At 42.2% G+C, this 16,361-nt stretch overlaps 2 protein-coding genes across 2 annotated transcripts in view; both read left to right on the top strand.

Annotated features, from left to right (window-relative positions):
• fam131ab (family with sequence similarity 131 member Ab) overlaps positions 1 to 4,360 on the top strand; it is a 32,254-nt gene extending 27,894 nt beyond the window's left edge. Inside the window, exons 4-5 of the mRNA XM_061682081.1 lie at positions 2,686 to 2,817; positions 3,381 to 4,360. Of these exons, the coding sequence (XP_061538065.1) occupies positions 2,686 to 2,817; positions 3,381 to 4,009 (761 nt within the window). The 3' untranslated portion in view covers positions 4,010 to 4,360. The remainder of the gene's footprint in view (positions 1 to 2,685; positions 2,818 to 3,380) is intronic.
• Positions 4,361 to 11,794: 7,434 nt separating this feature from the next.
• On the top strand, positions 11,795 to 16,129 carry LOC133405616 (heat shock protein beta-7-like). Its single transcript, XM_061682750.1, has 3 exons — positions 11,795 to 12,041; positions 14,611 to 14,768; positions 15,938 to 16,129. The coding sequence occupies exons 1-3, from the start codon at positions 11,795 to 11,797 to the stop codon at positions 16,127 to 16,129; spliced, it is 597 nt and encodes a 198-aa protein (XP_061538734.1).
• The last annotated feature ends 232 nt before the right edge of the window (positions 16,130 to 16,361 follow it).

Here is a 16,361-nt window from a genome sequence, read left to right as displayed (position 1 = left end):
GGATGAGGTGATGTCCCTAACCCTCACCTGCTGTGTCCTCCCCGTTAGGAAGCTGTAAATCCACTGGCAGATGACAGGCGAGACGCTGAGCTTGAGAAGCTTGGAGGAGAGGAGTTTAGCGATGATGGTGTTGAACGCAGAGCTGAAGTCCACAAACAGCATTCTTGTGTCGGTCCCTGCACCGTTAAGGTGTTCCAGGATGAAGTGGGGTCCCATGTTGACTGTGTCATCCACAGACCTGTTTGCTTGATAGACAAACTGCAGGTGGTCCAGCAGGGGTCCTGTGACACTCTTGAGGTGGTCCAGGTTAGGGGTTGAGGGGTTAAAACGACTTCATTGACCACAGATGTCAGGGCGACAGGCCTTTCGTCCTTCAGTTCTGAAATTGCAGGTTTCTTGGGGACTGGGATGATGATGTGGCGTTTGAGGTTTGTGGGACTTCACACAATTACAAAGATCAATTGAAAATCTGTTTGAAAACTGGAGCGAGCTGGTCTGCACAGACTGTCAAGCAGGAGGGGGACACACTGTTTGGGTCTGCCGTATTGTTGGTCTTTTGTTGTTTAAGGACACGTTTCACGTCCTGTTAGTGAATGGTCAATGCAGAAGGGGGAGTCAGAGGTGTGATGGTGGTCATCGGTGGTGCGGCTGGGTGGGTGTGGGTTGTGAAAGTGTCCTCTTCAAATCTGCAGTGGAAGGTATTCGAGTCGTCCGCCAGTCCTTTATTGTTCTCCGCTTGGGGGTTGATCGCTTGTAGTTGGTTAGCAATTTGTTAGATATATCTTAGTAGTTATCATTTATTTGCTTAGCTTGCATTAGTATTTTGCATTAGTAGCCTGCATTAGTATTATGGACAATATTTAGATAGAAAGATGTCTCGCCTTCAAGAAGATGACTCAGCAACATTTGATGGAAGGGCGCCTTGACCAAGGACGTGATCGGATGTGGTCGGGGACGGGACAGGTGTCGGCTGGTCCTATGTTTTGTGTTGTGTCTTAATGCTTAGAATATTATGTCTTGTAGAACTCTCCTATTTTCAAATAAATGTAGGAGCGACGGGGGAGATTGTTTAGAGCGTGTTGAGAGGCTGTAATCTGAACAATCTCCCATGCGCCCTCCTCATGAGTAAAATGACCAACGTCTTCATTCCTTTTGTGTTTATTCATTATAATGTTTGGTGAGATAAATCCAACACAATTGTAACTTCAACAAACTGATCCAGATTCGTTAACAGCAAACTGGTTTTCCATCTTTTCTGCATAATTTCTCTTGGGAATGTTGATTTATTTTGTCAGCTGATTTCTGGCCTGATTGTACAGGACTCCGTCCCCACTCCGACAGGCGTCCTCTTTAGCCTGGCGAAGTTGGCAAAGTTTGGCAGTGAACCACTACTTGTTGTTATCTAACGTGCAAAATGTCTTTGTTCGTACACACAAGTTTTCACAGAAGCTGATGTAGGATGTAGTAGTGTCCGTCTATTCATCCAAGCTGCCTGTTGAAGTTTCAAAGACACTCCAATCTGTGCAGTCTAAACAGTCTTGAAGTTGCATCTTTGATTCATTGGTCCACTTCTTCACTGTTTTCACCACAGGCTTCACACATTTAAGTTTGGGCCTGTATGTTAGTATTAAGTGAATTAAACAGTGATCAGACGAGCCCAAAGCTGCACACGGAATAGCACGGTACGAGTCCTTCAGCATGGTATAGCAGTGATCTAGAATGTTGTTCTCCCTGGTGGGACAGTCAATGTGTTGCTTGTATTTAGGAATGGGCCAAAATCAAAATCACACCAGCATGTGACTAGTCCAGGAGGCGTCTTGAAGCTGTGATTGCATAAAAATATCCTCTGACAGCACATTTCTTGTATTTTCAAAAGCTGTTTCAAATGGGTTTGCTGTACCATCACAAGCATATTACTCACCATGATGTCCACTAGGCAGACGCTGAGCTGCACTGTATGTGTTTACAAATTAAACTAGTAGCTAATGCGCGAGGCAGCTACACTTCCTGTTGCTTACCTATTTTTTTCCCTGTGAGAAATTGGTACAGCTTTGTACTGTAGTGTAAAAATCAAAATAATAACTGTTGGCGACCCACCCAAAATCGGTCTGCGACCTACTTTTGGTTCCTGACCCACCAGCCAAGAATCATTGTGCGAGAGTGACCCAACACGCAATTTAGCACCTGCGATTTGGGATCTTATTAAATCAGGCCCAAAGTATCAAACATCAAACCGTATGGAGAATGGACCTTTACCTAACAGCGTTTTCATATGACTCTCATTCACACCTATGGAGCGTCAGAATTCTTCAGTGAACTAATTATTCATATTTTTAAATGTGGGGGGAAAAACCTACACAAGCACGGGGAGAACATGCAAACCCCACACAAGGGAGGCCAGGGCTGAGAATCGAACCACTGTGAGGCAGACATGCTAATCACTCAGTCACCGTGTTCCCTGGTAGGCTACGGGTATCTGTAATTGTGAACAAGCACATCCCAAACTAGGAGAAAGAATGGAAGAATGGCTCGGCTGTAATGGGAACATTGCCATTACAATTAATCACTGCACTTTGCTCCTGCCAGTCAAAAAGAGCTGTGTAACATGGAAACACAGGCGTTGCCATGCCTACCGTGGGTTTGCTCGTGTGTGTACCTGATGGATGTGTACTCGTGTGTTCGCAGGTGTCGCAGAACAGTTCGCCATTGCCGAGGCTAAACTGAGGGCCTGGTCGTCAGTGGATGGTGACGATTCCAACGATGACTCATACGATGAAGACTTTTTGCCTGCCAACGAGCCTGCAACACAGAGCACAGGTATTCACCTGCGCACACGCACACGCACACGCACACCCACACACACACTCGAGGATTTCGTTCATACTGTCCTCTACAGCGTCCATCCAGCTCTCCCTCTGCATTGTCCTGTGTCCCACTGACCCACTTTACATCTGCTTACAACATATTTTCTGTTCCTTTGTGTAATTTGATATCCTCTTGCAACTTTAATATGATTTCCTTTGCTGCAGAGGCAGTCTATGTCACATGATGATGTGTGTGTCTGTGTGTTTAGCATTGCTTTCATCTTGATTACATTCAGCCACCAATAACTGCAGGTCATTGTGTTGCCCATGTATTTTCCTCGAGAAATCTCCTTGAAGTCAGCTTGAAAGCAAAGTTGTACCTGATTTGACAGTCACAAGTATAATCATCAGTTATTTAAGGGGAGCCTTTTAATGTTTTTCTTTTCTTTTTCAGAACATTCTGTTCACTAAAATGATTCTTGCTGCATTCTCTGCTGACAACCATCTGTGTTCTGAAAAATCTAATTCGAATTGCAACTCTCCTCACTCTTGGTCATTGTGTCTTCTTCCTTCCAGATGTGCCGTCATATCCTCTGCACTTAAAGGACCTGATCCACAGTCAGCTTTGTCAACACCTGGCCCTGCGTGAGCCGCGCAGAGAAGGAGAGAGCGGAGGAGGCGGCAGGGAGCCGTCCCCCACGGCGGGCTCGCCGGACACTCTGTGCTCCAGCCTGTGCAGCCTCGATGAACACCACCCGCTCCTGCGCGACCTGAGCGGCCACCGCGGGGGGCACGGCGACGCCGCCGAGCTGGCCGCCAAAATTCTGGCGGCGCTGCAGGGAGGGGAGGAGCTTCTGCTGGCCCGACTTCAGAGGGTGGCCCAAACGGGGCCCGTTGGGAGGGACTGTGGTTTCCATACCATAGGGGGCAGCGTGCATGGCATCAGGCCTCGCGGTGGTCAGGAGTCTCCCGCGTATTCAATGTCCTACTCTGAGACATACCTGTCGCCCGGGGAGGACGACGACACCCCCTGCAAGGACTACGAGGCCACCTTGTGCCAGGCGGAGGCCAACGCGGAGGAGTTCCCACGGGATTACGAGCCTCGCAGGAGGATGTCCGATGTGGCCTCTTCAGGGGTCGTTTCGCTTGATGAGGATGAGGAGGAGGTTGACGAAACAGATCAGGGCGGCTCAAACGACCAATGACTCCTCTCACCTCAGTGTTATTTGACGCTCTTTTTTTTACGCCCTCTATCATGAGGCCAACGTTTGATTGTTTACAGTGGAAACCCGCATACTTGCGAAGTCACCTATTTGTTTTCTTCTTTGTTGTATATCCCCGCTTATTCAAGATTTTTGTTGGGTTTAAAAACAAAAACAAAAAACAATGCAATTCGAATGGGCGTCAATTATCCACCGATTTTCGCTATTCGCGGTCAGGCCCGGTCAATATCCTCTGCGAATTGCGGAGGTCCACTGTACGCCTCTTCATCATCCATCTTTGCCTTACTTGCAAAATTTCAACCCCATTTGATAATTCTTAAGAAACTCATTCAATGTATCAGCTCTTTTTTTTTTTTTTTTTTTTTTTTTTTTGCAAGCGTCCAAACAATCTTTTTGTGTGTGTGAGAACACGAGTTCTGGACTTGCTACGGTAGCCATCGCTCAATTGCCGCTGCGGGTTTGACGCTCACAATTACAGGCGCCGTTCTCACCTGTGCTGTCAAAACTCCCCCAAAAACCAGAGCACGGACACAATGACTGAGTCCGGAACTCTGAATTTTTCTCTGCATGTGTGTCGCAAATGCTGACGTTGACGGTCCGACCTGAGCACGGTTTGTAATCTCAACTGCTCTGTATGATGCCCCCCGCCCCCTCCACTCCCACCTGTCCTTTGCAAGAGACAAACTAGAGCATCCTTTTTGGGCATGGCTTGCTGAGTATGCCGAACGACTTATTTCTGTCACTACCAATTATGAGCGAATGCTAGAATGTCTTTAAAGTGACAGGACATATTATGAATTCTAAAAGGAAAACAAAAAAAATTGTCACAAAGGATATGAAAGAAATGAAATGCTTTTATTGTACTAGTTTTCTATCACTCACTGGTTGTTCATATTATATCTCAAATGTCATTATGATGGATGGACTGGAATTCTGTGGATTCCTGCATGGAAGACACAAGAACCTTTTAATGTCTTAAAATAAAACACACACTGACAAGACAAGGAGAATGTCACTGAAGTGACTCTGGTGGCTGGTGTTGATTTGGAAGTGAAGCAGGCTGGAAAAGACAGAAAAGTCCTTTTTTCTGTGAAGAGATGACTTGCTTTGGAGATTTTCTATATTTTTGTATACGTTGTCTTGCCTTGATCTCTATGCCTATGCGGCGTGCCAGTGTATGTGGTTTCTTGCACGAAGCTATAATGTGGCTGTACATTTCTCCTTTTCTTTGTTATCACTGTGTGATATCGTCTACTGGGAAAAAAAAAAAAAAAACAACAACAAAAAAACAAATGTGAACAAAACATACAGTATTTCTTTTATTTTTGATTTCAAGAGGATGCCGAGTGTTTTACAGTTATTGCCGTATGTCATGATGCCCGGAAAAAAGCTCCTGTTTTTACTTTCCAAAGGTTTTGAAACACTCCTGTCCTCTCCCGATGACTTCAGAAAAGCTTTGCCTTTTGAAGTACTATTCTTTAAACTTTGTTGTTGTAATGTTTGCAAAAGGCATGTTTCTGTGGTTCATGTGGGAGATCTGTTCAAGTTCTCCCAGAGGGAATGTCATTCATACAACTCAGGAAATCCCATCAGACCACAGCATCAGCGCATCCCACCAGCATGCATTAACCCCACTCATCTCTCCTTCCGTCTCTTTGTGTGCGTGTGTGTTTGCAAACCTTGCATGCTTAGTTTTTAATTTTAGGATGATTATTATTATTAGTTGTATTATTTTTTTAATGTTTCAAATGCAGATTTGGCTCCCTTTGCCCCTTTTAAATTGTTAGGACGGCTAGATGGGTGAGTCGCAATGTGATGTGCATTTGTGTGCGTGCGTGTGTGAATTTCAAGTATTGTAAGATGTCAGCAAATTGCACTAACGATTCCCTTTAAACAATGTCTGGCAGTGGAGTTAGAGGTTCAAGTTTTACTGGTGCTGGATGTTATAAATAGAATAACATATTTTATGGGTAATGACAGCATGGTATACAGTATTAATATTGTTACATCTGCCAGATTGAGACGATAGAATCAGCCAAACATTTGGGAATCGGCATCGTAGTAAGTGACAGCAACAACTCAGGGGGAAACACTGAAGCTGTGCCTTTGATTCTTCACCTTTCACCTCCCATCCTCGTCACGCCGTCTTAGTGTCACCCCAGGGAACACCGGCTTGTCCTTTCTTTTCATTGTGCAAAAGTTAAATGAAGCAAGGTCAGGTTGGAATATTCTGTTGCCTCTCCCGTTTTGACGTCATCGCGAGGTTGTGCTTTTGTCCGGACGTGGTGACGTGACCACACCATTGGCCCCTCCTCCTCCTCTGTCAATCTATCAGCTGACTGTGTCCAACGGAACCCATCCATCACTCTTTGTGTCACACCTTTGTTCAAGGCGTGCGTGCGTGCGTGCATGTGCGTGCGTGCGTGAGACATTCATTGAGTAGCATCTTTGTGTACTGCATTTTCTGCCTCATTTATCTCATTCATTTGACAACTATTTGTCCTTCCAATGAGGAACTTTCCCTACCACACACAAACACGCACGCACACACACAGCCAGCGTGATGAATGCCCCCACCGCTGTCTCCCCCATCATTTCCTTAAGCCTCACCATCTCCCTTCCTCCCACGCCTCTTTGTCTCCATCTTTTCATCTCCACCGCCACTCATCCTTCCCCTCCTCCATCTGGGCCCACATGGGGCTCATTGTGTAACTATGAGGACTTCTAAACGCTACCTTTGCTGACAGGCAATTAGCCCGCCATTATAAAACCACCTGATGAAAAACCGATGTGTATCTCACCGTCGTCAGTCTGTCTTCAGTTTCTTCTTCCTGTACAAGCAGTTTGTGGGAAGTGATGAAGCGATATTAATATGTTAGATACAGTCAGATCTAGTACTTTCAAGACAGGGTTTGTTGCACAGTTGATGACCGCGACCCTTCGACCCTTAAAGCCCACTTCAACGTGGAAACCGAATGTATGAAATGAATAGCGAGAGATCCTGGTCGCTGCATGCGGCAAAGCCATGCAAAAAAAAAAAAAAAAAAAAAAAAAAACGAAAACAAAACACGGGTTATAAGGAAGTCAGTGAAGTCCAAATAAATGTACTGTTACATCTTCACCTGCAGAAAGCCATCAAATATACCGCACATCCAACCGTCAACTCCCTCTGAAATCTCAGCCTGCCTTTTTTTTCTTTTTCCCTCTTGCTTCCTATTTTGGCTGAATGTAATTAAATAATTATTGTCCCCTTGGATTTGATAATAATCTTGGTTGCTGCATCTGACATAAGTTAATAAAAATATTGTTATTGTTCTTTGCAACAAACCATTTCTGTATGACATGATCATTATTTTAATACAGTATGGTGCAGTGGTTCAATCCAGGCTGTCCTGGACCTCTTACGCGCAGTCAACTGGGATAGTCTCCAACCCTGAACCGAGTACGCAGCAGATGATGGACGCATGACTATGCAATGTCGCTTATGGGTCAGCGTTTTATGAGCACAGCAGGTTTCATCAAGAACTTTATGATCATGATCTGATCATGAACGAACAATTCAATACAGAGACGGACAACCATTCGCACTCACCTTCACACTGCCACTGAGTGGGAACTGAACCAACATCGATTGCAGTCAGGCAAGCGAACCACTACACCATCATTGTCATAATCAACAGTTGCAATCACAGGACAATATACTAACATCTCCTATCCTTAATGTTACCTAGAGTCTCATTGATGGAAAAATGGAGGTGAATTGTCCAGAACACAAACTGAATCCTGGGTTTGTGTTAAAATGGTTGAAAAGAGTAAATAGCTGCTACATGAGAACAACAGTCAAAAAGTTACGGAATGCTAATCTTGATGGCATATCCTCAAACCACGTACAAGGTAGGAAATGTTGAAAAGTCCCATAGCGTAAACTGCAGTAACCAAAGTGCTATAATGATAAACACTCACAACTTGTCTAACTTCTGTTGCACAATGTGATTGAAATATATATATATATATATATATATATATATATATATATATATTTCTTTTTTTTTTACACTGGATATATGCAGTATGTATATGACACTGTGAGCATGTTTGAAGTAACGGACTACTAATCACTGTGGTTAAACATTGGACGTAGTCTAAGGTTGATGACAACCTTTCTTGAAACTGTGCTGTTTCAAACCTATAGACTCCATACGAGTCATTTCCACCATAAAGTTTGCTTTGATAAGCTGAGTGACATGACGACATTGTCGTTATTCAGCTATTACAGTGGCAAGGGGCGGCCGTCGGCGAGGAAAAGCATACTATCGAGGTGGACACGGTCACATAGTAGTGAGGATATTTCATTTTTCTATGACATCACGGAAGTGAGCGCACATCCATTTGTCCGATTAAAGAGTGAGGGGATGGCAATATCATGGGAGGAGATCACTTCAAAGCACAACACACACACACACACAAGTGGTTTGGTGGAGTACGAAATAAGTCCAGGTACACACACACACGGTCTTCCCGACCAAGCATGTCAAACGCCAGACAATCTTATAGTCTTATAAGACTATTCTATAAGATTGTCCTTCAGTCTGATGTGCGTTAAGAGTGGATTGGTCCCGATTTTAGGCTCTGAAAAAGGTTGGGGCCGACAATCTTAAATAATTAACGTCTTCAGTAATGCAGAGTTGTATTTTCAATCAGTTATATTAATTTGTTTCAATGCCGGTCTGTCAAAATATGTCATTTTGTGAAGCAGGTCCGTACCATAAAAAAGTTTTAGGACCGTTTGTACGCTACTGTACAAAAATGATCAATTACGTCATCGACTAAGCAACCTCAATTTAAATCACCTTAGTGTCGACAACAACAAAAATCATTCGTCGTGCAACCTCTAGTGGAAAGTAATAATTATTTGTTAACCTACAGTTATCAACTTCTGGCCTCACAGGTCGATTGTAATTGTGTCGGTGGCCCCTGGTGTAGCTCTATAACGATCTGTAATAAATGGAACATTTTCCAAAAACATTTTGTCCCTCAGGTCTTTCTCCCAACTGTTCATTCCATCTGTTGTTTACCCTTAAAGGAGGCCTTGCTGTCTCTTGCCTGAGGCACCCGTTGCATACTCACCGGAGGGCAGGGACACAAAACAAGTACCTGAACAACTTTGCAAAAGTTTAACAATAAATGACATTTTATTCTAGGGAAGATATGTTGGACATCTTCTCTGAGACCTGATTACTGAAGAAAGAACTGCGTAAGAGTATCAACATAATAATACTGTTCTTCTTTCATATATTTAGTGCCTCATAAGATTTCATTGCTATGTTAGTCTTGGTTTCTTCAGAACGTTCCAATAAAGTTGGGACGTTGTGTTAAACATAAATAAAAACACAATACAATGATTTGCAAATCATGTTCAACCTATATTTAATTGAATACACCACAAAGACAAGATATTTAATGTTCAAACTGATGAACTTCATTGTTTTTAGCAAATAATCATGAACTTAGAATTTTAACACACGTTCCAAAAAAAGCTGGGAAGGTGGAAAAAAAGACTGAGAAGGTTGAGGAATGTTCATCAAACACCTGTTTGGAACATCCCACAGGTGAACAGGCTAATTGGGAACAGGTGGGTGCCATGATTGGGTATAAAAGGAGCTTCCCTGAATTGCTCAGTCATTCACAAGCAAAGATGGGGCGAGGTTCACCTCTTTGTGAACAAGTGTGTGAGAAAATAATCAAACAGTTTAAGGACAATGTTCCTCAACGTACAATTGCAAGGAATTTATGGATTTTATCATCTACGGTCCATAATATCATCAATAGGTTGAGAGAATCTGGGGAACTCACTGCATGTAAACGGCAAGGCCGAAAACCAACATTGAATGCCCGTGACCTTCGATCCCCTCAGGCGGTTCTGCATCAAAAACCGCACCAATGTGTAAAGGATATCACCACATGGGCTCAGTGACACTTCAGAAAACCAATGTCAGTAAATACAGTTTGGCGCTACATCCGTAAGTGCAACTTGAAACTCTACTATGCAAAGAAAAGCCATTTATCAACAACACCCAGAAACGCCGCCAGCTTCTCTGGGGCCGATCTCATCGAAAATGGACTGATGCAAAGTGGAAAAGTGTTCTGTGGTCCGACGAGTCCACATTTCAAATAGTTTTTGGAAATTGTGGACGTCGTGTCCTCCGGGCCAGAGGAAAAGAACCATCCGGACTGTTATGGACGCAACGTTCAAAAGCCAGCATCTGTGATGGTATGGGACTGTGTTAGTGCCAATGGCATGGGTAACTTATACATCTGTGAAGGCACCATTAATGCTGAAAGGTACATACTGGTTTTGGAGAACACGTTTAACACAACGTCCCATATTCATTGGAATTGGGGTTTCTCTTCTGTCTGATTCACCCAGTCTATTTTTAGCTTTGTCACCCCTTACCCACTTCCTCACGATTGGACACATTTCCTTTTAATACCTCTCTGAAAATGTCAATTAAAACGCATAATTATTACCCCCGATAAGTCCAAATCTATCATCATGTATTTGTGGAAGAAATCTTTTTTCGCGGAAAAATGTATCCATCCAACCATTCTCCATATCATTTGGTCATGAGGGTCGGGGATAAGCTGACTTTGGGGACAAGCTGGGCACCGGTTGCCAGCCCATGGGCACATATAAACAAACAACCATTCACACTCACATTCACACCTATGGACAATACAGAGTTTACAGCTAGCCAGCCGCCTTGTGGGAAAAAATATAAATTATTATATTATGAAAGAATTATTTCGTATTTTTACAAACATACACACATTTACAAAAACCATACCCCACCTGACTGCTACTTCTGTACTCGAATAAAGACCCCCACACACTGCATGTGGAAATACAGTATTATCATCTAATACAATTACTTCTAATGCAATCCAATGCATCCATCCAGGGTTCCTTGAGCCTATCCCAGCTGATTTAGGGCGAAAGGCGGAGTCCACCTTGGACTTGTCGCTCGTCAATCACTGGGCACAAACGGAGACAAAGAATACATTCACTCTCTCATTCGCAGCCTGGGATTCGAATCTAATTTGATTTCATCTCATCAAATCCAACCTGTGATCATTCTGCTCATCACTGAATAAAGTGTGACAAAGTGTCATAAACTTTAATTAATGATGTTATATAAAATGCACCACCAAGTTTAACATCTTTTGCAGAAATCTTAACATCACGTTGGAAAATAATGCACATATTTAAGGTGTTTGTGGTGGTCATGTGTCTATATAAACGTCCTTTGCTTTTTCAATTTTCTGATTTGGTCTGGTAATCACATTGTTTTTCCCTTCATTTATTTTCTGCCGTTCCATTAGCCACCTAGCACAACTCAAATGTTCTTGCATTATTGATAAAGACTTGACGCTGTGGGCAGGCTCAGGCTAACGGATGATCTGACCCTTCCTTACAGCATGCTGCTATTTCTGCCCACATGCCAGAGGTATCACAGAGCCCGCTCAACGTTATCGCTACTCTGTGTGGGCTTCAATGGAAGGAGGTCTTCACTTCTTATCAGTTTGTCCGTTACATTTTTAGCACAAGTGGTCGACCGTTAGCCATCTACGTGTAAATGAAAAAGGCTATGGTGCGCTCCCATGACCCACAATCCACCGGGGCTTTATAAAAACACCACCCCAGTGAGAAGTCTTGTCTTTGGAGGCAAGTGAGAGTGTGTTGTCGAGAAATAACTTGTATTCGGTACTATGGAATCACTGACTTCTTCTAGTGGCAGATCCTCTTCCTCCTATCGCTCCTCGGCCCGTTACAGCTCCTCCAGTAGTTTTCGGTCAGAGGGCTCACGGGCTGGATCATGCGACTCCCTGGAGGCACTTTTAGAGCCTTTGCTTGACTCGGCAGATTCCTCCTGCCTGTTTGGTGAAGAGGTCCACGGCGGGCCCGCTTGCCAGGCCCCCTTCGGCAGGCGCGGCAGATCCTCCTATGGACTCACTGGTAAGTCAGCTGAAGCTCACGCGTGGAATAGAACAGATTCTAATTGTCCTTTCCGATGCATTAGTGCACAGGCCTTCCATCATTTAACAAAAGTGACGAATAATAATAATACGATACACAGCTGAAAATGGAGTGTCACAGAACCTGTAAAATAATTACTGTATAAAGCTATTCTTATAGGCAGTATATAATGTCATATACAGTATGTAAGAACTTGGGATTTGGAACTGGAAACTCATATGTTTGGAGTTCAGCTGCAGACAAATAAAAATGGCCACTAATTGTGAAAGTGATCCAAGTCTGCTTCCTGACTACTGCCAAAGTGTCCTTGAGCAAGGCAGTGACCAGAGCTCAAAAGGTGCACCCCTATCTCTCAAATACAGTATCTGTCCTTGAATACTTGTATGTGTGCGATGTGGTTCTCTGTGTGGAGTGCAACACAAATATACAGTAAATTTGGAGTAGAATTTCCCCTTAAGGGATTATAATGTGTGTAGTCAATTAAAAATGTAATTATAATAACACTACTGATTACAGGGAGAAACATATTTTTAAAAGTCTTCAAGGCAATCCATAAATGTCAAGTTTTTTTTGTATTATTATTATTTTCTGTGAGATGATTTCATCATCAAAAAGTTGCATAAAAAGGGAAAATAAAACCAGACCCAGAACCAGTCATCAGAAAGAAACAGTGGGAGGAGTATAACAATGAGTAATGACCCAGAATGTTTGGGATTGGGAGCAAAAGGCTGCAGACCTCATCAACCAGGCCTCCTAAAGAGCTAAAGGAGAACACAAAGGCAGGGGGAACTGCAACGGGTACAGTATGAAACCCAGATTGAAACCAAGATGCTGCTAACAACATGACTTCGAGGGTTTAAATGACAGTTTATGAAATGATACACAGTGACTTTAGCCACCCCAATTGAACATTTTTAAGAAAGAAATCTGTCAGTCACAATTCAAGTCGCTGAGATGTCACAGTCTCTCACAGGACTCACTTCGAAGGGCAACAAACTCAATCTTGAAATGACGGCAGGGTCTGTGAAATGTAATATTTTCCATGAAGAAGACAATTGTGAGTGCTAGATCGACAGCTGCGTATCGCCAAAAGCTGAAGATGGTGCTATCAGCATCATGCAAGGGCCTTAGTCAAGGTGGTAGGAATTCTGAACAGCTTAATAACAGTTAGCGTTGCGACGAAACCTTCAGGCTTCTGCTAGAAAGAAAAAAATGTCAGATAAAAGACATAAAATAAGAGAAGGGAAGACATTTATTTGGGGTTAATAAGAGCCACTTTAAATGCTGGCAGGTGTGAGCTGTCACCCACGTAACGTTTGTTTTTTTAATTCGATTGAGTTGTACAGTTGATAGGTCACAATGGTTTTTCAAAAGTTTTGAAAAGATTTATTTTGGATTAGTTTTTGTTCATATCAAATTACTGGAATTTGAACAGGGCTGTGTTAGCTTTTTGGATCCGCTGTTTGATTTGTTTGCACTTTTCAGCAATGGTGGCTCCAGTATCATTTCCAACAGATACATAACAATGCACATTTGGTATAGAATAAAGTACAGTAATTATATGAGACATTATAAATTAATGCTTTACCGGTGCTCCAACCCCTTCACATTAAAAAAAAAAAAATCATTGCCTCTGCCATTTGAACTACCTTAGTAACTGGTGTTTTGGTCTACATCAGTGGTGTCCAAAGTTTTCCTTCCCAGGGCCACGCACAGAAAAATTGCAGGATGCAAGGGTCACTTACAAAGATATGCTACAAAATTATATACACTATATTAAATACATTTATCAGAATCAGAATCATCTTTATTTGCCAAGTAGGAATTTGTCTCCGGTAGTTGGAGCCGCTCTAGTGCAACAGACAGTCAATTTACAGAACACTTTGGAGACATAAAGACATTGACAAAAAACAATTGTGCAAAAAAGATGCAGAGTCCTCTAGCACTTAGAGCAGTTCGAACGACTAATATTGACTACGACTAATATACATATATATACATATATATATATATATACACATATATATACATATATATATATATATACACATATATACATATATATACATATATATATATACATATATATACATATATATACATACATATATATATATATATATATATATATATATATATATATATATATATATATATATATACATATACATATATACATATATATATATATATACATATATATATATGTATATATATGTATATATATATATATATATATCTGTATATAATGCATTTTTGGACTATTATTATTAGTGGCAATAGTCAGCACTGTCGCCGAGGCACGTCTTACTGAATGTGTGATTGGTGAAAAACAAGGAAGTGAGAAATTGTCGTTCCTCTCATCTCCTGCCTTGCCACCCAGTGTAAAACAGTAAAATACAAGCAAACGAAATGGGCCATGTCAAATGATAATTGACCTATATGTTGCGGGAGCTAAAAACCAGCCAGCGGGCGACAAACAGCCCCCGGTACGTAGTTTGCACTCTATTTATGCTTTTTGTATCTGCTGTCTGCTTGTATGTTACAGCTGCAGTGGGTGGCGCTGTTCCTATTTGTCAGACTGGTGCTGGAGGTGTGCAGTGTGTCGGAGATGGCTACTATATGTCCGCTGATGTCAGCCAGTTTGAGCCGCATGATGTTGTGGTGATGGCGTATAACCACCATGTCGTCATTCACGCTGAGAAGGTGTGTGTTCTAAAACAAAAATGGTGGACGACTGGTTAGAGCATCAGTCTCACAGTTCTGAGGACCCGGGTTCAATCCCCGGCCCCGCCTGTGTGGAGTTTGCATGTTCTCCCCGTGCCTGCGTGGGTTTTCTCCGGGCACTCCGGTTTCCTCCCACATCCCAAAAACATGCATGAATTGGAGACTCTAAATTGCCCGAGACTCTAAATTGAACCCAGGTCCTCAGAACTGTGAGGCTGACGCTCTAACCAGTCGGCCACCATGCCGGCTAGTTGTACAGTCGTCAGTCAAATAAAAAAAAAAAAAAAAAAAAACATTTTACAAATTCTGCCAGGCTATGTAAACTTAGGAGCACAACTTTACAAATATGCAGTCATATGTACCCCCTGCCATATTGTAATGAAAGTGTAGGCTACATATTTTTCATAACCTCTAGGTGGCGGTGGTATATTGGAATGGCAGCATACATAGATGGCAGCATACATTTATAAAATGTGAATGTTCCCCCCCCCCCCCTGTTTAACTCTATACCCGTGTATAATTCACACTATTGGCTTTTGACTATTTTTTGGGAAAAATAAAAAGCGTATTTTAAACTAGAAATCACGATCCCCAAAAAATTAAACAAAACCCGTACTCTCCTACTCCGGCTGATCGTTATCGGTACCTTCTCGGTCATTGTGGGGGGAGGGGTGAATATATTAATATGAACCCAGAGAACTTTGTAAACATGTTAAAACGACATAAACTGTCTGTAACACGGGGGGAAAAAGAGAAAAGGAGGGAAAATAGGAGAAAGACAATTAAAGTTGCTATGACTTATTTTGCTTGTACCATAGGCCGCAGCGAGTCAGTCACTTGATTTGTTTGGCAGTAAAGAACAGTACAGAGAAATGAAAGAAATTAAGAACGATTTTTGGATATATTTTAAATTCGAGGACATGTTTTCATCTGAGGACAATAGTAAAAACATAAAAATGTTATTCGAATCCTTTTGTAAGCATTCAGGATGTAAATTGCCAGAGCACCCTGATCATAGAGCATATTTTACTGTACTTAGTTGGTATATTGATTTCAGTTTAATAGGTATACACTCACGAAGATCTTTCATTATGCTGCAATTTCAGTTTTGAGAAAAATTTATATATTTTTTTCTTTGTGTCCTTCAGGTCACGGAAGATGGAAGCGTCAGTGACACATTCACACAGAAATCTCTGTTTCCCAAGGACATGAACCCCCTTTCTGTCTGTGGGACCTTTAACCGTGATGGTATCCTGGTTGTGAGTGTCTGCCGGATCAACCCTACAGATGGAAAGGATCCTCTGGCTGTCCCGACGTACCGCAGCGAAGCTCACCTTTGACAATTGACTCAAAATTCTGCCTCGATCTCATCTTCTGTCATGTTGAGGGAATATTACTTTTTTTTTTAATACTTAGTCTTGTTAATTACGCTTCTGATAAGTTATTGGTGGATGACTCATGGCCACCTCAATTACTTGCTACTATATATATTGTACTTACCATAAACGTGTGCTTTACTGCAGTGTTAACATTTGCAGCGCATTGTTTTTTCTGTTTTTTTTTTTTTTTTTT

Source organism: Phycodurus eques, chromosome 7, assembly GCF_024500275.1.
Source record: "Phycodurus eques isolate BA_2022a chromosome 7, UOR_Pequ_1.1, whole genome shotgun sequence".
NCBI classification, from domain to species: domain Eukaryota; kingdom Metazoa; phylum Chordata; class Actinopteri; order Syngnathiformes; family Syngnathidae; genus Phycodurus; species Phycodurus eques.
This window is presented reverse-complemented; position numbering and strand designations above follow the sequence as displayed.